This window comes from Hylobates moloch, unplaced genomic scaffold (assembly GCF_009828535.3).
Source record: "Hylobates moloch isolate HMO894 unplaced genomic scaffold, HMol_V3 SCAFFOLD_3, whole genome shotgun sequence".
NCBI lineage: Eukaryota > Metazoa > Chordata > Mammalia > Primates > Hylobatidae > Hylobates > Hylobates moloch.
In genome coordinates this window covers 114,801,778-114,825,452 of record NW_026652278.1, presented here as the reverse complement: position 1 = coordinate 114,825,452, position 23,675 = coordinate 114,801,778, and the positions used below count along the sequence as shown (strand labels likewise).

Sequence of the window (23,675 nt, the reverse complement as noted above, 5' to 3'; positions counted from 1 at the left end):
TATCAATAGCTTACAGAAATTAAAGATCCTCAGAGCTGTAATACTAATGCAACTAATTCTCCATGGCTCTAGGTCTACCACTAGCTCAGGCACAACTTTAAATAAGACTTAGCGCTTTTGGCCATCAGTTACCTCATTTACTAAATGAAAAGATTAAAATACATTTTGTCTAATTATTCAAATTTAAATAACTTAAAATTCTATGATGCTAAGTTTAAATTATTGGCCATCACCATTTCTAATAAGGCCATACTGGAATCTATAGTGAAAGATTAAATTTTTAAAAATACATACATTTTTAGAAACCTGAAGACAATTAACTAGAAGAACAAATGGACACACGTACATCAAGGAATATGGTTGAAAGTAAGCCATCAACATTTCCTCTTCTCACTAACTTTGGAGTTAATTTTTTTTAAATGTAAGCAAATACAGAAGCAATACTGCTATTAAGAAACACAATTTTGAAATAAAAAAGAAGTGTGGCTAATTCAACAAAAAAATGTATCATTTTCTTTTCATTATTTTATTTTTCAATGCTCTTAACATTTTTAAGACTGGAAAACAAGATACCTTGAAGGGAAGAAAAGGCAAAATGCTTTAGCGAGCCAAATGTCAACACACTGTTTCCAATGTATGACTTGTATATGACTTGCTCCACCTCAAGCTCTACAACAGTATTTCAATATAACCAATTCTGGACAAGAGCAATTATTCTAAACCCATGCTCTTCAAAACCATCTGCTCCAGATGCAATCAACAAACATGAACTTGTCCCATGTTTATAAAATCCTACAATTTTATACTCAGTGCTTGCTAAGTTATACGTTATTTTTGAGATCACAGTTAAGCCCCTTCATTAGAAACTAACAATAAAATTAAACTGATCAGAGAAGTTAACAATCCCTTTTAGAATTACTACCTGCCTACAGAAACTTAATTACATGAAAAGGTAACATAAAACTTGGACATCTGGATCTCATATTTAAATTCTAAAAGTTGAACATAAAATTTGCTAATAATATACTCACATATATGAAAACAAAGCAAGTATAATAAAAATCTAAGTCTCCTTTTTTTAATGTACTTTCCTCAAAATATCAGAACTCTAGAAAATTTATTTGGAGTCTTTATTCTCCCTCAACTCTGTATTAAGTATAGACAAGGTGCTAAGTATCACTTGCTGTACCACTAGGAAAGTTTCATTTCTCACTGACCATTAGTAAATAAATTTTTTAAAAATCAAATAGAATATCCTTAAAGGTTATTGTAGTTCTCACCTTTTTTACATTACAAGTGACTGCTGTAACTTAAACTGATCAAACGAGCCAGGTCTATTCCAAACCCTCTATCACTTTCAAAAGTTACTTTTAAAAGTAATGGCACTGTGGAAGGCACATTTGTCTCCAGATCTGAATCTTGAGCCAAGGCTTATTTCTCACTAACTGCTTGAGTTTAGATGTATCACATAGTCTCTCCTCATCTGTGAAATAAGGGAATGTACTAAATTATCTCTGAAAGAGTAGTCTATTATTCTATTCTATTCTAGTTGCAGTTTTTACAATTACTTTTTTTTTTTTTTTTTTTTGAGACTAAGTCTTGCTCTGTTGCCCAGGCTGAAGTGCAGTGCCATGATCTTGGCTGACTGCAACCTCCTCCTCCTGGGTTCAAGCAATTCTTGTGCCTCAGCCTCCCAAGCAGCTGGGACTACAGGCATGCGCCACCACACCCGGCTAATTTTTGCATTTTTAGTAGAGACAGGGTTTCACCATGTTGGTGCAGTACCTGGCTCAATGAATGAAGGTACTCTACTCACCTTCTGTTAGTGATTTCATTCTTTCCACAGCTTCACCATGTTAACTACTAACAACTCCCAAGTCCATATCTCTAACCTAGACCTGTCCTCATCTTCAAAACCTGCAATTCAAAGTCTTCCAAGTTAGACAGTGTAAAAAATATAGATGAGAGGTGAAAAAGAAAGAGTAGGCAGGAAGAAGGTATTTCAATAGTCCAGAGAAGAGGTGATGATGGTGTGAACTGTGGTATAGCAGTGAAAGTAATTAATTTTTTTAAGAGGTCAAATTCTGAATAAGTATGAAAACAGAGCTGACAGGATGAGATAAAAAAAGAGTAAGAGAAAAAAGAATCAAGAATAACTCTTAGAAATAACTTTTATTTAGATAGCCTGGTTTTATTTTTGTGGTTGTTTTAATTAGAAAGAAAACCTTTCCTCAAGTTTTATATTTTTATAGCCTTGGCAAAACAACCCAGAAAATTTTCTACTAGCAAAGTAAATAGTGTATGTCATTTAGAGCTTAAACAGAATCAAAACTACCGCCTCTTTTTCTGAAGCAAACCATTCAGTTCCAGTCATCTCAAATGAGTAGCAAAAGTAATACTAAAATACCCACTTCACTGATAAAAATAATTCCATCTCTATATGATACCCATAATATTTACGCAGTAGGGCAAATCCCAATATCACAAATATAATATTCTATAACTACATTTCTGAATTATAAAACAGAGGAGAAAATTCATTGCCTTATGAAATATGCTGCAAAATTACTGCTTATTTATCTAGCTACAATAATACGTCCCTTATAAAATGCATTAATTAGAGCAGGGGTCCCCAACCAACGGGCCATGGGCTGGTACCAGCCTATTAGGAACTGGGCTTCACAGCAGGAGGTGGGCAGCAGGCAAGCAAGCATTACTGCCTGAGCTCTGCCTCTTGTCAGATCAGCGGTAGCATTAATTCTCCTAGGAGTGTGAACCCCACTGTGAATTGTACACGTGAGGGAACTAGGTTGCCTGCTCCTTATGTGAATCTAATGCCTGATGATCTGAGGTGGAACAGTTTCATCCGGATACCATCCCCACCCTCTCACCCCAGGTCCATGGAAAAACTGTCTTCCACAGAACCGGTCCCTGGTGCCAAAAAGGTTGGGGACCACTGAATTGGACTGATTATCATGACATATACATCAATTTAACTTGTATTCCTGCTACTGTTGCTCTATTACACGCCTACAGTGAACTCACATCTGGGATGACCCAAAGTTCAGCAAGAAAATCTGTCAGCCAGGCGCAGTGGTTCATGCTTGTAATCCGGCACTTTGGGAGGCTGAGGCGGGCAGATCACTTGAGGTCAGGAATTCAGGACCAGCCTGGCCAACATGGTGGAACCCCGTCTCTATTAAAAATACAAAAATTAGCCAGGCGTTATAGTGTGTGCCTGTAATCCCAGCTACTCGGGAGTCTGAGGAAGGAGAATCATTTGAACCCAGGAGGCGGACGTTGCAGTGAGCCAAGACTGCGCCACTGCACTCCAGCCTGGGCAAAAAGAGTAAGACTCCGTCTCAAAAAGAAAGAAAATCTGTCAAGGAGGCTACCCGAAAACAAGCCATATCTCTAGTCTGCGTATTCTTATTGACGGGCAAGATTTTTACTGATTCAGATTCAGTGAAAATCAATACTTTAGCAAAGCAAAGGATTCTGCCAGATTTCCCTGTCTCTTATACTAGGATAACCAAGAACACTTCATATCAGAAAAATTGCCAAAATCCAAATAAGCTTCTACCAGAGAAATGCATAAATATACATAAAATACAATTTTTAGAAAATGTTTAAATATCAGTTTTCCAGAGGCTAAAGAAGAAAAGGAGAAATGAAGTGACACTTATCAAGGGCCCATATAAACCATCACCACTGCTGCCAGGCTATATTACTAAACCTCATAAGAACTCTTAAAACCATATAGTGTTATCCCTACTTAGCTGGTGAGGATATAAAACCCAAGAGGTTGAATAGCTTGCTCAATGTTTATCAGCTGATAAAGTATAATGATAGCATTTGAATGTAGAGCTCACCATAAGCTTTGCAATAAATCCCATTATTTCCTTGGACTTTATTTTAAAATATTAAATTTCTACAGTATCAATATTTTAATTCTAACTTAGAAAACAACATTGACAGAATTGAAAAAATAGTAAAAAATATTAGAAACAGAACCTTTCATAAGAGTTGGACTATTATATACATAGCAGATGCTCCATAAATCCCTGTTAAAGTAAGCTAGCTGGGGGTGGAGGGACAAATGAGCTAAAAATATCTCAGAACACTGGACAAGAGATAACATTTTCCATCTCAGAAAAAGTTACAATTATTAGATTCATTATTGCTACTAGACAGATTTAAGTGCTATAATAACAAAATATTTAAATATGAGTTTTAATTCTTCCTCTTCTGTTATGCTACCTTATCAAGGCCTGAGAATTTGGTAAGAACATGTTGAAATGATGTGTGATTAACAAGGATGCTAAAGACAATTCTTAGAGACACAAAGCAAATACTTCCTTTCACCATAAACAAAATGACTAAGTCCACTTCTTGAAGAAATCAAGATCTATTTATATTCACTCTCCTGAAATGGCACAGGCAGCCTTAGAAGGATAAGTTTATAATAAATCCCTATATTTGGAAAACATTGTTATAAGCATCTTCTAACATTCAACAGAGTTTATAAAACTTATGTCACTGCTACATAATTAACATTTCATGTTTTCCCAAAAAATGCAGTATGCTTATCTATGTTGTTAATTTAAAACATTATAAATTTTGAGGGAATTAATAAAAGGCTATGCAACTAATTAATTAGAAAGGCAGCCTAATCCCAGCAGGAATACAAACACAGACATTAAATGTCAGGATGTGTTAGAGTCTAGCTTGTAAACAACTTGTCCATTTGAGATAAAACATTTCAAAATGCAGCTGCTCTTTGCTTTAAAAAGGTGAACTACAAAACATTAGATCTTTGGACAAGTCACGACATATCAAACCACACTCTAGCTCAAAAATTAATTATAAAGAAAATATAACTTTTGAAAATAAGCTTCACACCCAATCACAAACATCAAACATTGTATCTGCTCAGATAATGAGTTGAAAGCAACAGTACCTACTGTAGTGCTTCCAATTCTCATATTCATTATGGGAACAAAGTTAAAAGATACGGAAAATACTTAGTAACCTGGAATAAAAGATTAGAGATGTTGAGAGTAAGCACACTGCAAAAGACGCATTATCACTCTCACAAGGTATGGATTATAAACTTTCTATCCTCTGAAAAGGCATGTACAATCTACATAAATACTACAGAGGTTTTGTATTCTTATCCTACAAACAATAACCTTTAGATTACAGAAACAATCAGGAAGCATAGCTCACTATGTTCTAAGAAATTCTGAATCACTTGAATTCATGCCATTACTAGACATACGTGCACAACTTTTGTTAAAAAGTACAGAGCTTCCTTCACTATGTGGCAGTCCAGAAGAGGGAAAATCATCAGAGAGACAACATATGAAAAGCACAAACGCGCAGGTCCACAATCTTAACTAGGAAATACACATGTCTGTACTCTTACTTGTATTCTGAATTGTTAATTAACTGTTTTACTTGTGACTTTTTTTTTCAGAATTATTTGCCACTTTTAAAGTTTTATTCAGAACCATTACATATAACTGAAAAACAAACTTAGACATTCATTTTCTCTTCAGTGGCAAAGTTAAATGATAGTTTGGAAGAGAACATTACTATCACAAAAAACTTCTGGGAGGAAACTCAACACTGTTAGAGATGGTCAAAGAATTTCATTCCCTAAATTTAATCCAGTTATTTAAATCAGTTACAGAGAATCTCCAAAAATTGGGTAGTTGGTTGCCCTAGATCAGTGATTCTCAAAGTACAGTTCTTGGACCAGCAGCAATGACATACCTGCAAGCTTGTTAAAAATGCAAATGTGGGGCCCCACTTGGACCTTCTGGACCTACAGGAATCATCAGGATAGACCCCAGAACTGTGTTTTCACGAGCTCTACAAATGATTCTTACATAGGTTGGAGAACCACTTGCCTAAATCAGCGAACCAAATGTCCAATCACAGGCAAGGGCAAGACTGGCTGCTTCAAAATCACTTGGAAAACATTATAGATCCTGCCTCCAGCTTCCTAACTCCCTTAAACACTTACTTATGAGTGGGAATGTGAGTGTGAGTGTGAGCATGAGTGAGTGAATGTGTAGTTTCCCAGGTGAGCCTGATGCATAATGAGGTTTAGGAACTAATGCCCTATAGGTCAATAGCTCTCAAAGTGTGGCCCCCAGATCAGCCGCATTAGCACCAGCATTAGCATCACCTGGGAACTTGTTAGCATTCTCAGGTACCAGCTCAGACCTACTGAATCAGAAACTCTTGGCGGGGGGAGGAGGGATTCAGTAACCTGCTTTAGTAAATTCTACAGGTGATTCTCATAATGTTTAAGACTCTTTGCTCTAAGTGATTGGTCCTGAATTAAAAACACGTGAAACAAACCTGAATTCCGTGGGGAAGAATAAATAATAGAAAGAGACAGATTTAACCTACATACCCAGAAATACATCTCCTGGAGATGGAGTCTCTTAGTGTCAAACTCACAAATCTGGTCAAGATGCCTTAACTACCGATATATGCCAGTGGCCATTTACAAGCACTCCATTTAAACATAGCACAACTGGTGAACAATGAAAACACCTCCTGAAAAGCACTTGTTTTAAACAAATGTAGTTAAAGGCCGTATCGGAGCCAAAGCTTGGAAATCTGTCAGTGGGAAGGCAAAAATGGAATAAAACCAGTTATTTAAAGCAGCCTCACTGTCCTACATTTTTGAAGATTACACAGAACGTATAACTTGCTCATTGCTACTTATAAAGGCAGCAATAACCACTTAAGAGTTCTTTCCTCAGCACAAAGCAGAGATTTCTGAAGGCAACAAAGGGTGGAAAAAAAGAGATAATTCCCAAGGTGTTTAGAAACAAAACTAAGCTCAACTCTAAAATTAATAAACACTATTCATCTTTATCAAGGGTGTACAGGGTAATAATTATGTCTCCTAGATTTCATACATATTTCTCAAATTATTCTTCAACTAATCAAATACTTATTGAGCACCTATAATATACCAGAAGTCATTAATATTGCCTCCAAATATTAAGCTATTACCATGACTCTTTAAAAAAACAATTATTCTAACTTTCTGGGTAATTCTAAGATCAGTGTAATGATTGTGACTGCTTGCACCTGCCCAAGAAAACTTACCATGTTTAACAACAACAACAACAACAAAAACAGATGTGAGTTCAAACTTGTGTAGGCAGTTATTTCAAAGGACTGAGGGCAACTCAAATTATTCCCTAATAACTGCTGTAACCTGAGGTGGAATGCAACACCAAATGTCCAATTCTTTTTATTTAAAGCTGAGAGTAGTTCAAATCTACCACGCAGAATGAATGCTTTTCCCTATGCTCAATGCACACATCATAGTATACAGGAATGCTGCTGTTACGTTCGATAAGTGGGATACACTTATGCCTATTCTATAGCACTTGGAGTACAGTCCTACCACTTCAAATGCTTATAGTTTCCCAATTGTTTCAGCTTTCTAAGTCACACTACTAATCAAACTGGTAATTTACTCTGTCTTTAGTCAGAAATTATAAAACTGTTCCAATGAGAAAATGCAGTGCACTTCACAACCAACATTAGTCTGCTTTATAGCAGAATCTAAGAACACCATGGGAAAACCCTAACTACCTAAGTGTAAGTCATTCATACAGATACAAAAGAGAAGACCACTGAAAAAGCTGATGAGGCCTGAAGAGGCTTAGGGCTTTTTCTTTGCTTTCTTTCTCCCTTTCCTTTTACTAATTCTTCCTATCTTCTTTTTCTTCCATTTTCTTCTTGTTCTCCCTTATGTCCAGGGAATGTCATAATGCATTATGACACTAAAATATCATCTATTCTAATCTCTTCAATTTACAAATGGAGAAAACTGAGGCTCAGATAAGGCATAGAACCTAAGATCACAAGCCTGATTTTAAAAGCAAGTCTGTCCAACTCTCAAAACCTATTCTACACTATACCACCCTGCCTCATTAGAAAATTTTCTTGCAAAAATTCCAGCATACTGTTTTCAAATTTTATTCTGCTATATAAAGTTAAGAAAATGACACTACATAATACAACATACACTAGTATTTGGGACAGTATACACAAAACCAAACGTTTTTTTCCCTACTGGATTCTGTAATTACAACACTAATCTTTTTAAAAACTACTCCTCATAGGCAGAGCTTGCAGTGAGCCAAGATCACGCCACTGCACTCCAGCCTGGGTGACAGAGCAAGACTCCGTCTCAAAATAAATAAATAAATAAAAATAAAAAAATAAAAAACTACTCCTCATAATCTGATTCATTGCTAGATTAGGGGAAAATAGATCAGTGCAATACCTGCATATTTTCGACTTTATCAACTGATCCTCTCCTTAGTATCACAGGCTAAAATTAAATTATAAAGTCTTAAACCCCTCTAAACAAAATCCACCTTTTATTAGTTTTAATTAAAAGCATGGAGTTGAAGTAAGATGACCTTGGCTTTAAATCCCAGCTCTGCTGAATACTCGCTCTGAGGCCTTTCTTGAGTCTGTCTGATACTTCTATCACAGAGTTGGTAGGAGGATTCATATGTTTTCCTTTTCTCACTTTCTCACTGCAGAACTCCTACTTTAAGCTTCTTAGATGTCATTTTTTCTACTTAACCACAGTATTTCCTTTCCTCACAGAAGTCACTACATTTTTACATTTTTTATGAGTAGTTTATCATTATATTTGTAGTTGTTTACAAATCTCTTTCCTTCATCAGACAGTGTGTTTCTGGACAGCAAGAATTCCAGAGCCTTCTAGAGTGCATAAAATGTATTAGAAAGTCAAAAAGTCTCTAGTAAGGCATGCTGAACATGGCAAGTCCTACAGAGCAACACCTACACAGCAATCCAGACTCTTCATTACCACCTTATGCAATGAAAGAAGCAAAGCTATCTACTGATATTTCTGCTTTTTATCCCTAGGTAATCCATTTCTACGACCAGGCCCACTAATCCCTGTGAAGCTAGAAGCAGCTTCACAGAGACTAGACAGAGTGGGACCCAGTCCTAGAGCATAATGTACCAAAAGAATGTTTGTATTTGCCTTGATAGTCTACATAACCTGCAGTCTCTCCCAACTGTGATTCCTATAACCTAGAAATTGTGGTAATGATCAAATAAAATGAAAGAAACATGATTTTCTCCACCAAGAATAAGATATTCAAAGATTCCTAAATATCTCTTCCAAGTTTTCTTTTCCTAACTGTTTTTCCTTCTTGAGCCTCTTTCCCTACATATATCAGTCCAGATAAAAGGTCAAAAATACTAAAGGCAGGGTCTTCAAAGCCTACTAAATTAGACAACTATGAGTCAATGATTTGGAGGTAAAAGTTACTGCATTTGTATTTCTGAACTAAAGCTCTAAAATAACTGCTATGGTTTGAATGTCCCTTCCAAAACTCGTGTTGAAATTTAATTGACATTGTTATGGTATTAAGAGGTAGGACCACTCGGAGGCGATTAGGCCATGAGACCATAACGACATTAATCCGCAGGAATGGATTAATGCCATTACGGTGGGAGTGGGTGTATGGCAAACGCACCTGAGAGCAATAACTTAAGAAAGGAGGGTTGCCACGTGGAGGCTGCTGCGGGGAGGGTGCCAAATAAAAGTGCTATATAAGCTGCATGCTTTTTGCAAGCAGTTGAGGTTCTCCTGTCTAGTCCACCACCACTGGACTGTCCCTGTATGTTAGTTCTCCCTAATAAAACCCTACGTCTCGTTTGCTAGCTCCAGGTCTCTTTTGCCTCTTGAACCTGGTGCCATCCTTACAGAAGTTAACAGGTACCCAGTACCACAACTGGTGAACCCAGCAGGAAGGTGGAGAAAAATCTCATGAGCACCGAGACCATAAGATCAGGAAAGGGGAAATCCAAGGGGGGAATCCCGGGCTGACCATCACATTTATGTGGGGCCCAAAAGCCACTATCCTTGATGGATGGGGCCCAATGTATGAGTACGGAATACCCCAAAAACACCAAAGGGTCTGGAAGAGCTGTTGCAGGGGGTGGATCTAACTAAGCAAAAGTTAGATGCCTGAGCTGTGGCAGCCACAACTGGCTGGCCATTCTTGACTGTGCTCCCAGCAGCCACTGAGGCTGAGCTCCCAGCACAGGCCAGGGGTTGTCTGTTATAGGAAGAACTGAGTAGAAAGAGATGCCAGACTAGCTCAACCTAAAACATCAGAGACCCTACTGTCCTACCTGCAGAAACAGGATGACAAAATGGAAATCCTAGCTTGTCAGGTAGCCTGTTTGAAGGGTCACCAGCTCCCATGCCAAGTTAGGACTATATGACTAAATCTTCCTAAGTCCGGGGACCCAGTGGAGAGCTCTAGTGAGGAGCAGAGTGAGGACTGGGATAAGCCCACAGAGGTCCTGTCCTCTCTACCAAGATAAAGTCAGACCAATGGTGCCTGCAGGGAGTAGACCCACAAAACTTGTCTCTGCCTGAAAGACGGCAGCACACCACAACGCAGCACTACACCACTGTGGAACTAGTGGAGCTGGGCAGAAGCTGGGTTCGGGAAGAAAGAAAGACAGTTGATTGAGAGGTGGCTTTTCTGTCTATGGGACATGAGGATGGAGGGTGCTATACTCTCCAGACTCAAGATGAGTGGAATGGCATCCATCGCATGCCACCCAGCCCTGAGGCAGCACCTCTATGGTGCCAACAATGAGGATCAGGCCATGCCCCTCCTTAGCTGGGTGGTTATGGGCTGCAACGAAGCATGGCCAGATGAGGGCAGTATCCCCACATCTCCTTTGCAATGGCAGACTATGGAGGAATTGCAGGACATCATCTGGGAATTAAGGATGAAACATGCTATCTATGCTGAACATCACCAAGGTCCAACAAAGAGCTTTTCACTGCCAACATGAAAGACACCATCTTAGTCTGCACTCAACCAATGGTATGGTGTGCTAGTGTCTATCCAGAGCCCCCTAGTAGGACAGCCAGTGTCTCAGGCGGCCCAAGTAGCCACCAACTTACGAGAAATGGAGAAACTGCATAGGCAAAGGGTACATGCTGCTGGGATGAAAGACAAGGGCACCAAAGGAAAGGAGACGGCCAAGGGGCCCATCAGGGTGACTGACCAACAAACGTGGCACAATCTGGTAGTGGCAGGAACAGCTACTATGAAAACAGATAAACAGCCTAATACTATTCTGGTCAGACTGTGGCAGAAGCTCACACCAGAAGAGTGCTTCACTAAGGAGCCTCAGGTTCAGCCCGCCACCCTTCCTGCACAGGGATGGCAAGTGTCAACCCCGTTAGACTGGATGAAAGCCAAGGCCCCGGAACCCTGATAAGAGTAATGGCGGCCAGGGTACCTGGGGACCAGAGGCCACATAGAACTCACTATATATTGGTCGCCTAAGAATAAACACATGCCCTAGTGGATACTAGAGCCAAATGCACTTTCATATATGGTGACATTCGTTGGTTTCAAGGGGCTAAAATAGCGATAGACGGTTATGGAGGGGGATCAGACAGGTTGAACTGTCTGAGTATTACAAGTTGGGAGACTGCCACCAAAACCCTATTTAGTATGTATAGCTCCCATCTTGGAATACATCTTGGGAATGGATATCTTATCAGACTTGACCCTCCAAACAACTGCTGGGGAGATCTGACTGAGAGTGGTGAGGACATGTGATCAAGGGGAATGCAAAATGGACACCAGTACAGTTGCCAACCCCACACAGCAAGTAGTAGCACTGAAGCAATACTGCCTGCTGGGGGGCCATAATGAAACCACAGGGATTGTTAAGGAGTTAGCCCAAGGAGGCATTATAAGGCCAGCGCACAGCCCATACAACAGCCATGTATGGCCCATGTGGAAGCCTGATGGGACACGGACAATGGCAGTAGATTACTGGGAATTAAATAAGGCAGTCCCCCCAGTGTATGCACCTGTTCCCAATATCACCTCCCTTCTAAAGAGGGTGGGAGAGGCACTGGACACATACCAATACCACTCTGTTACTGATTTAACCAATGCCTTCTTCAGCATCTCCACTGCTCCAGAGAGTCAAGACCAATTTGCATTCACCTGGGAAGAACAACAGACCTTTACCATCTTGCCCCAGGGATATTTACATAGCCATGGAGGTCCTGGAAGGGGTACACGTTTTCCATTACACTGATATCGTGCTAACTTCTGAGTCCTTTTCCAGCTTTCAAAGTGTGCCCTCACACCTTGCTGTCTCATCTGGCAAACAGAGGATGAGCTATAAACACAGACAAAAATCCAGAGTCCAGGCTTATCAGCCAAATACTTGAGTCTGCCATTATGGATAGGGTGCGGGCCTACTCGCATCGTGTGACACCAAAGCAGCTATAAATCTTCTTAGGATTTCTAGGGTATGGGCATCATTTTATTCCCCATTTGGCCCAACTCCTTAGACCCCTATACTGTTTAGTCAAAAAGGGGGCCCACTGAGACTAATCCACAAAGGAGGATGAGGCCTTTGAACCAGCTGAAGTCACAGTGAAATAAATACAAGCCTTGGGATTTCAGGTGCAGAGACAGCCTTGTGAACTAGATGTAGCCAGTTACCCTGAGGGGTTTGGGTGAGGCCTGTGGCAAAGGCAGAGACATACATATGCGCCTTTAGGATTCTGGTCCCAGCTATAGAAAAAGGGTGCAGTTAGATATGGTGTGATGGAACAACAACTCTGTGCTATACATTATGCCTTACAACAAGTAGAGGACATTACAAAGGGGGTGCTGATGCTAGTACGCAGCCAGTACCCCAAAGCAGGTTGGCTAAAGGGTATCTTCCAGAAACTGAAGTCTGGGAATGCCCAGACACAGACTGTGGCCAAATGGCATGCACACCTGCAACAAAGGAGCACATTAATAGCCCCCTTGAGCTCAGAGCTCCATTCGGTGCTTGGCCCTATCATCTACGTAACAACTGTCACATAGTCTTTAAGGGAGGCTGCTGAGCCTCCGTAGATGCTCTCCTTCATACAGGATAGACAGGGCCCAATGTCTGACCGCCCAATGTCTGACCAGGCATGGTACACAAACAGCTTGTCACAAGGCAATCCTTCCACTTGAACAGGCATGGCCATCCAGCCATCCACCGACAGGATCTGGATTGATGATACAGGCCAAGGACATAGCAGCCAATGAGCTGAGCTGCAAGCTGCCAGGATGGTCCTCCTCTATAAACCAGACCCAGCAGTCCTGTGTACCCACAGGTGGGATGTCTGAAGTTAACAGGCATCCGGCATGACATTCCTTAAGGACAATTGTGATTCTCCAGCACACACTTCTCCCTGATTTCTGCAGCACAATATATCAATAAATATTGTCTTCATCAGTACTGCCACCAATGCATTTGATTACATGTGTGCATGTGTACATGTGTGTGTACTTTGGAAAAGTCTGAAAGGATACAGTCATCCCTTAGTATCTATGGGGTATTGGTTCCAGGACCCCTAAAATACCAAAATCTAAGGACAGCTCAAGCCTCTTATATAAAATGGCATAGTATTTGCATATAGCCTATGTACATCCTCCCATATAATTTAAATAATCTCTAGATTACTTTTACCTAATCCAATGTAAAGGGACTCACCATGTGGCTACTACAATGGGAAGCACAGGACTAGACAGTAGCAGGTCACCTCCTTTGGTGTACTGACATGTAGAAGGACATTCCCCATTGCATCCGAGAGATGCATAAAATGATCTACCATGTGGATCCCCACACTGCATCTACACCAACCTGGAAATCAACAGGTAGACAAATTAACCCGCATTCGTCTCCTCAAGGGAGTCCCCACAGACGATGTGGTCAACTGGTTACAAACGAAGACAGGACATAGGGGACAACTTACCCTTTGGGCCATAGCAAAGAATTGGAGCCTGCCACTATGATACAAAGACACTGTACACATCTGTCAGCAATGTCTTACCTGTGCACAGGAACACCCCAGGCCCTTGCCACCTGATACCAGAAAGATCACCCAGGGCCAGAGTCCAGCACAATGGTGGCAAGTAGACTACGTAGGATCTTTGCCCCTATTGGATGGCTGCCACTATGCCTTAACTTGTGCAGAAACCTGCACAGGACTACTGTGAGCATAACCCAGCAAGCATGCCACCATAAAAGGACCAGAACAGATGTGTGCAGCCTACAGCATCTCCATCAATATTAACAATGGGCCGGACACAGTAGCTCACGCCTGTAATCCCACCACTTTGGGAGGCCGAGGCAGGTGGATCACCTGAGGTCAGGAGTTTGAGACCAGTCTGCTCAACATGGTGAAACCCGTCTCTACTAAAAATACAAAAAATTAGCCAGGTGTGGTGGTACACACCTGTAATCCCAGCTACTTAGGAGGCTGAGGCAGGAGAATTGCTTGAACTCAGGAGGCGGAGGTTGCAGTGAGCTGAGATCGCGCCATTGCGCTCCAGTCTGGGCAACAAGAGCGAAACTCCATCTCAAGAAGAAAAAAAAAATTAACAATGACTAGGGCTCGTACTTTACCAGATATAAAGTACAGGAATAGGCAGAGGCCCTGTATATCCACTGGCATTTCCACCTGCCATACAACCCTACAGCAGTGGGGCTGACTGAGCAAATGAATGGACTGTTGAAACAACTCCTATAGGAGTTGGCTCTGTGGACACGCTGCTTACCAGCAGCCGTGCACAACCTGAATGAACATGCACATTCTCAACATTCCATCATGTATACTCTTCTAACACAAGGATGTGATACCACCATCAGGATCCAGGTAGCCAGGGTAAGGGACACCACACCTTTGCCCCCAACCTGGGACACAAAGTAATCTGCTATGGCCCTTGCCACAGGACCAACCTACTGGGGAGCACATCATTACGTGGTTCTGGGAAATGGCAAACCAGCCGGATGGTTCAGTTTTTCTGCTCCATGGGGGAGGGGCCTAGAACAGGATATATATGACACACCTATTTTATACCATACTCTCCATTGTAATTCTAAAATAATGAATCCTAGTCCTCCCTTGTGCAAGGGGATGAACATCCTCTCATGAAACATTATACCTCCACTGTCTTCCTCTGGCCTCCTGCAACACATTACAGAGGGGAGCCAGTCCATTTGGCATTGTAAACCAGGCATCAGGCTGCTGCCAGGGGTGGTGCTCTCTCAGAATGACACAACTCCCCGTGTCTTGTTAAATGGCCAGGACTTGTCCTTTCTTGTACCCACTAAACAACTCACCTTTTGCCCATAGATGGTGTGCCGCAAACCTCTTCACTGACTGGGTGCAGATGGTTATCTCTCTCCAGAAGAAAACAGACTGCTGGGTCTGCGGAGAGCTCCCCCTCTCCTCCACTGTGGGCCTGCCATGCCACACCAAGGCAGCTAACATGAATACCTGGGGCCACTTCGATACTTGGTATAGTGACCTTCACCTATTCCCCTTCAGCGACAACAGCACCTCATGCAGCAAGTTTCCCACCACCAACGACATGAGATGGCATATTTTCTGCCTGGTAAAGGAGCAAGTTAATGTCACTCCCCACTGTAGGTAGGCTGTACACGATGATGGGCTAGAGTGGATGACAGCAGTGCAGATAGAGATAGTGTGTCATGCACCCTTCTTTGTAAAATCGCATGGCCCTGGACATCTTAACTGCCCCCACAAGGGCGGAACCTATGGATTAATTAAAACCTGTTGTGTATGTATTCCTGATGACTCTCACGATGTAACCCAGGCCATGCAGGCCTTAAATACCCATATTTCCACTACAGAATCTAAGTCTTAAAACCCTATAACCATGTGTTTTAATCAACTCCCAAGCCCTTGAAAAACTTTCTATACAGTATGATTGTTATTATATTTGTTATTCTTTTTTGTTATTGTAGTTTATATTGCTACTGCAGCATCTGGCTGCAATGCTCCTCCACATACCTGGCCCCAGGGATATCATGACAGAAAGGCATAAGAATGTGAGGGCCACACAAGGGTATGCTGGTGCGGGGTATATGGCAGATGCACCTGAAAGCAATAACTTAAGAAAGGAGGTTGCCATGTGGAAGTTGCTCGGGGGGAGGATGCTAAGTGAAAACGCTATACAAGCTGCATGCTTTTTGCAAGTGATTGCAGTTCTCCTGTCCAGCCCACCACCACTGGACCACCCTGTAAATAAGTTCCGCCAAATAAGCCCTAAGTTTCATTTATTGGCTCTGGGTCCCTTCTTTGGCCTCTCAAACTTGGTACCATCCCTACTGAAGTTAATAGGGGTCCGGCATGACACTCAATTTTAAGGAAAATTGTGATTCTCCAGTTTACGCTTCTCCCTGATTTCCACAGCACAGCACAATATATCAATAAATACTGTCATCATCAATACTGCCACCAATGGATCTGATTACATGTCCATGCGTGTGTGTGTGTGTGTGTGTGTGTGTGTGTGTGTGTATACTTTGGAGAAGTCTAGGAGGATATAGTCATCCCTTAGTATCTATGGAGTATTGGTTCCAGTACCCCTAAGATACCAAAATCTAAGGACTGCTCAAGCCCGTTAACGGCATAGTATTTGCATATAGACTACACACATCCTCCCATATAATTTAAATAATCTCTAGATTACTTTTACCTGATCCCATGTAAATGCTATGTAAATATAGTTGACCCCTGAACAACTTGGGGGTCGGGGACACCAATCCCTGTGCAGTCAAAAAACTATGCATAACTTCTGACTCCCCCAAAAACTAACTACTAATAGCCTATTGTTGACCTGAAGCCTTGCCAATAACATAAACAGCTGATTAACCATATTTTTTATATGTATTATATGCTGTATTCTTACAATAAAGTAAGCTAAAGAAAAAGCAAGCTGGCCGGGCGTGGTGGCTCGCGCTTGTAATCCCAGCACTTTGGGAGGTCGAGGCGGGCGGATCACGAGGTCAGGACATCGAGACCACGATGAAACCCTGTCTCTACTAAAAATACAAAAAAAAAAATTAGCCGGGCATAGTGGCTGGTGCCTGTAGTCCCAGCTACTCGGAGAGGCTGAGGCAGGAGAATGGCGTGACCCCGGGAGGCGGAGCTTGCAGTGAGCCGAGATTGCGCCACTGCACTCCAGCCTGGGTGACAGAGCGAGACTCCGTCTCAAAAAAAAAAAAAAGTAAAGAAAAAGCAAGCTTTTTCAAATTGTTGCAAATCTCCAAAAAATTTTCCAATGTATTTATTGAAAAATATTCATATATAAGTGGACCCATGCAGTTCAAGCTCTCATAGTTCAAAGGTCAACCATACTTGTGATACTATTTTTTTTAATTTTTATTATTTTTTACCGTTTTAACTTTTTTTCCTGAATATTTTCAGACCACAGTTGGTTGACTCCTCAGATGCTGAACCCAAGGATATGGAGGGCTGACTATATATACTATAATGGTGGTTATCTTTAGAGGTAGGATTGAGTGATTTTATTTCTTTTTTATAGTCTTCTGAATCATCTAGGTTTTTCCAATAAAAAATTTTTCAAATAAAAATTACACATTTTATAATTAGAAACAAAGCTACTTCCATTAAGAAATCAGTAAAATATAAATAATTTGTATGTAAGTAAACTGGAGATAAGTGCATGAATAGAGACTCACCATAGCAAACTACACTCACCTGCTTCATTACACAAGACTTTCAAGTCTGCTCCAACGTATCCATGAGCATTACTTGCCAGCTGCAGCAGCTCAGCCTCAGTGAGCAAATGGGGTACCCTTCGAAGCAGTTTCTGGAGAATATCTAGCCGGTCCTGAGCATTGGGAACTCCAATCTCAATCTCTTTATCAAATCGCCCAGGTCTTCGGAGAGCAGCATCCAAGGCATGAGGGCGATTTGTGGCCCCAAGAACCAACACTTGTCCTTCACTTACTTCCTAACAAAATAAAATGAAAATAAATTTATTTTTCTGAAAGTTAGAAAAAAAAAAAGTGGGAGGCGCACACTGGCTGTATAGATAAGGATGAATCATCTAACTGTCCAGGCTACTAAGTCCTATTTCTTACGCTTTCATGACCTATCAATTACTTTTATTAATAGATTTTTATTACACGTTTATTACTTTTATTATACATTTTTCAATGTTCAGCCTAAATGCTTCCTCCTGTAGAAAGTTTTCCAATACTTACCTCTCCATCTACTATGACATCTCTTACTTCTCACATCTTAACTGTATCATTCTCATAAAAAAAATATATATATATAATATGTACCATATAATTGTTTTAATTGTGTTAAACAGTCCTTTTCCCCTACTTGAAAGTCAGGGTTATGACACATATAATACTCAAATAGAACAAGATTCTATTAGAAAGTTATCTAAAAAGTCTTCAATTATAGACCAGTTTTTTTATATGGATACATTTTTAAATTCCTGAAAATACAGACAACAATATAACCAATATCCAAGTATCAGCCACCTTTGAATATATAGGTATTTTTACTCTCTGAAAATGAAATTATGAAAGCCAAATAATAAAGAACTATAATCATGATCAGCCACCTGTAGAAATTACCCAATATTCTATTCAGACGACCCAGAGACAAGCATAACTGGAATGCAATTTATGTTAAAAAAAAAAAAAAAAAATTAAAAAAAGCTCAAACCTAATCAATTATACTGAATGTGCCAACAGACAATGCATGGACTACAGCGAATCTATGAATTATAAGTTTAAAAGTACAAAAACAGACCCTTAAATATATTCAGACTAAAACATCAGTATCACATGTTTTCATTCCTTGCCCAAAGGCAAGAATACTAATCCACAACAGGCTTATCCCAGTGGCAGAGAAAGAGACAGCAGATTGAAATAATTAAGATTCTCCAACACTAAGCCTTTCATCTGATTTCCTACTTACCAAGAACCCTTGTAATTGTAAGACAGCTCTCTATATTTGCCATCAAGGTGAAATATGGTCATCCATAAACACAAACATTTGGTCTGCTTAACAGTCACATCTCTTACTGTAAATGGACAAACTAGCATACTATTTTATACATCATTCTCTTGTAAGTGTTATTATCATGGGACAGTCTGTCCTCACAACTCTATCATCTCCAGCCTACTAATAACACTGAATTCTTCAACTTTATAGCCGAGAATCAACCTGGGACATGAAAATCATTCCTAGGTACTGTTCCAGGACTAAGAACCAGTTAGGAAGCCTCCGCCAGGTGACAACCTTTCTCTTACAGACTCTTAAAATTATTAACAAGTTAGTATATAAGTGACTTAACGCCAAACCTTTATATTATTTTCACATATTTACTTTCTGCCACTAGACAGTAAAAAACAAAAAGTTCTAAATGAGCAGTTTTTTAATGTGCAAAAGAGACTTGATACTACATAATTTCTAAAATTTATTGTGGTTCTAACATATTATGATTCTAAAAACTTTACTTATTCATAATCCTGCATAAAAAGTGTATTTTTCTAATTAATGGATGTCAGGAGTCTTAGAAAATTTTTGTTCATGCCTATTCTCTTATTAGTCCTATGAATGTTCCTTCCATAATTAGCATATAGTTTTTATTAATAAAAGAACATATCCTGGCCGGGCGCGGTGGCTCACGCCTGTAATCCCAGCACTTTGGGAGGCCAAGGCGGGTGGATCACCTGAGGTCAGGAGCTCGAGACCAGCCTCAACATGGAGAAACCCCGCCTTTACTAAAAATACAAAATTAGCCGGGCATGGTGGTACATGCCTGTAATCCCAGCTACTCGGGAGGCTGAGGCAGGAGAATTGCTTGAACCTGGGAGGCAGAGGTTGCGGTGAGCCGAGATTGCATCACTGCACTTTAGCCTGGGCAACAAGAGTGAAACTCCATCTCCAAAAAAAAAAAAAGAGAACATATCCCCTATCAGAGAATCTGGTAATATGAATAAGTTCTTTTTAAATGTTGTACAAAACATTTTCCATTATTCTCACTTTCTTTCATTTCCCTAGTACAAAGCCTTGAGAGTCCATTTTTACACGGGTAGTAAGACTTACTCATGACATTTCTTAATAAAAACCCCTAAGGCCAGACGGAGTGGCTCACGCCTGTAATCCCAGCACTTTGGAAGGCCAAGGCGGGTAGATGACAAGGTCAGGAGTTCAAGACCAGCCTGGCCAACATGGTGAAACCCCGTCTCTACTAAAAAGATTAAAAAAAAAAATTAGCCGGGTGTGATGGTGCATGCCTGTAGTCCCAGCTACTCAGGAGGCTGAGGCAGGAGAATCACTTGAACCCAGAAGGCGGAGGTTGCAGTTAGCTGAGACTGCGCCACTGCACTCCAGCCTGGATGACAGGGCAAGACTCCATCTCAAAAACAATAATAATAAATAATAATAAAATAAAATCCCCTAAAATTTAACTGCTAAATCTTCCTTACTGATCTTTGCTTCAAGTTTTAAAGCTAATAGCATTTATCACAAAATAAATCCATCATGGTATAGTATTTTATATGCTAGAAAAAACCTTCCAGGTTATGATGTTGTCCTAACAGTTACTAAGTAATCTACTAAAGCAAATTATTTTACAGATCTTTTCCCTAGTTGCTATGGCTAATATTTTTCCTTTATCCTAAAATATCCAAAGACTCTGACTCTGACACATTCAATAGTTTTTACCACTACACATAAGTATTAAGAATTAACCCTACACAGAATCAATATTAGTGCTATACTTACTGAACCAATGCCATCCATCAGTGTTAAGAGTGAAGCCACAACTCTTTTTTCCACTTCATTCTGGGCCCCCTCTCTTTTTGGACAAAGTGCATCCAGCTCATCAATAAAAATAATTGATGGGTGTCTAAAAACAAACAAGTAAAATGAAATCTCTCATCAATATTTGATTTTAAGTTTTACTTAGTTTTAATTTTTTTAATTGAAATGCAACATATCAAATTTAGAATTTACTTAATATCATAAAGATATTATAATGTTAAGCTAAAAAACCTTAGATTCATTCTAGCCCAAAATACTAATTCACTAACTTCATATTCTATTCTATCTGCCCTCCATTAAAAGGCTGGGTAATTGAGTAGAGTATGCTGCTTAAGAGATAAGAGTCTCTTAAGAACTCTCCCCAGTAATGCCCATTAAGTTGTTATGACTGGATCAATTCAGAAGCTGAGGCCAGAGATACTATCCCTTGGAACAGGTTTGAAACCAAAGGACATAAACTAGAAATGCCTTGTTATTTTTAAACCATTAAAATAAAAACTTGCAAGATGATCAATTGTCCCATAAACAGATGTGAATTCTCTCACAGAAGGAAATCTCAACTGCCATGAACATAACAACAAAAGCATACTAAACAATAAGGTGTACCACTAGTTTTCAAATTTTCAGTACAATACTAGGACTACAAACTGCTTATTTCATCTACTATCACTGGGGGAAAAAAAAACTTCAGAAATGGCGGGTTTTCTGATTCAAGAGCAGTAGTTATGATATTAAACACCAAGACAGCCAGCATTTTGGGAGGCTGAGGCAGGAGAATGGCTTGAGCCTGGGAGTTCAAGACCAGCCTGGCCAACATAGCAAGACCCTGTTGCCAGAAAAAAAAATACAAAAATTAGCTGGGCATGGTGGTGCTCACCTATATTTCCAGCTACTCGGGAGGCTACAGGGGGAGGATCACTTGAGCTCAGGAATTTAGGTTTCAATGTTACACTGTAATGAGTATTAGGATATTGGTCTATAACTTGGTCAAACGTAACATCACTCATAATATGGCTATGTCTCTACCACTGTTTTGATTTTGCTTGTTTGTTTTTGAGACAGGGTGTGTGTTGCCCAGGCTGGAGTGCAGCGGTGAAATCATGACTCACTACAGCTTGATCTCCCAGCTCAGTGATCCTTCTGCCTCAGCTTCCTTAGTAGGTAGGACTACAGGCATGTACTACCGTGCCCAGCTAATTATTTTTATTTTTATTTTTCGAGACAAAGTCTCGCTCTTGTCCCCCATGCTGTAGTACGACGGCACGATCTCAGCTGACTGCAACCTCCACCTCCTGGGTTCAAGAGATTCTCTTGCCTCAGCCTCACGAGTAGCTGGGATTACAAGCACTTGCCATCACACCCAGCTAATTTTTTGTATTTTTAGTAGAGACGGGGTTTCACCATGTTGGCCAGGCTGGTCTCAAATTCCTGACCTCAGGTGATCTGCCTGCCTCGGTCTCCCAAAGTGTTGGGATTACAGGCGTGAGCCACCGCACTCAGCCAATTATTTTTATTTTTAAACAGACAGGGTCCCACTATGTTGCCCAGGCTGGTCTCAAACTCCTGGGCTCAAGCAATCCTCCTGACTTGGCCTCCCAAAGTGATGGTATTACAGGCATGAGCCACCACACCCAGCCAGAGTCATTATTTAATGGGCAAAAGATTTATCCCTTTGAAGCAAAGTATAACATAACAAAGTTCTAGTATAAAGAGCTACAATAATACAGTCTACTAGAAAAACTAAACATATTAGAAACACCTAAGCACCTAAAGAAAGTCATGGATTTCTATGCTCATACAAGGTCACATGACTTATCAAACGCTATGTCTTAATTCTTCTACTTTATGTAATTTAATAACATTTATCAAACTTTTAAAGATTAGATAGAATTTCATTAGATCTATAATCTACTTCTACTACTATCACTATTATTTTTGTACTACTGTTTATGCTTTGTATAAGCTGCTAGTGTCTCACTTTGACTAATATAGCCTTGATTATTAATTCCAAAACATTTAAAAATAAAGAGTACCGTAGAGTGGCTTCAGCAAATATCTGACGTAACTTTGCTTCAGTCTCACCATAGAATCTGTAACAAATAAAATACATTTAAAGACCATTTCTTATTGTTTTTAAAGCTTTGTCTATAAAAGCTAATCTAAATTTTCAGTATTTCTATAATACTTAAAATTACTTTCAAAAATAATTTTCCAAACAATTTTTATTAAGAAGCAAAATATTTCAATGTACAAAATATCAGACAGAATACTACACAATCATTTTTAAAAACCACATTTAGAAATATATTTAATAGTAAGTTTACTCTATTAAATCATGTACTTACTTGCTTATAATTTCGGGACCATTAATTACAGAAACATAGGCTCCAACTTCATTAGCAACAGCCCTGGCGATCATTGTTTTTCCAGTACCTGGAGGACCATAAAGTAACACTCCTCTAGGGGCAGGAATTCCTGGAAGAAAAAGTAGAAAACACTAGATTCACCATTACTAGGTTTCTTATAAATGTCGTCATACAAGTTCAAACATGAGTTATAAAATTTAACTTTACCTTGCATCACAAAAAGAGTCAAGAGTTTTTTCTCCCCCTCCAGAAAGATGTACTAACTAGCCCAGACACTGATCCCCAGCAATGACTTTCTCTCTCTGTAGACCACAGAACAGAGGAAGCATGTTGGTTAAAAAAAAAAACAAAACTGGACACCCACATTGTTGCAACGCCCCATCCCACACAACACAGATCAATGATCAAAAAACCAAGTGCAGACAACACAGGTAGACAAGCCACCAATCCCAGTTTTTTTCCAACTAACCATCTTGAAGAGTACATATGTTTGCTAGTATAAAAGGTACGTAAGTATTAGCAAAATGCCCATCTAAGGGTTCATTTTACACATACATATA

The 23,675-nt window shown here is 39.9% G+C and overlaps 1 protein-coding gene across 5 annotated transcripts in view; it reads right to left on the bottom strand.

Moving 5' to 3' along the window:
- AFG2A (AFG2 AAA ATPase homolog A) overlaps positions 1-23,675 on the bottom strand; it is a 392,555-nt gene that overhangs the window by 356,559 nt on the left and 12,321 nt on the right. For all 5 annotated transcript variants that reach the window (XM_032146808.2, XM_058436727.1, XM_058436728.1 and 2 more), the window contains exons 6-9: positions 23,095-23,224; positions 22,783-22,839; positions 20,711-20,834; positions 17,654-17,909 (exon numbers count right to left, since the gene is read on the bottom strand). In XM_032146808.2, the coding sequence (XP_032002699.1) occupies positions 17,654-17,909; positions 20,711-20,834; positions 22,783-22,839; positions 23,095-23,224 (567 nt within the window). The remainder of the gene's footprint in view (positions 1-17,653; positions 17,910-20,710; positions 20,835-22,782; positions 22,840-23,094; positions 23,225-23,675) is intronic.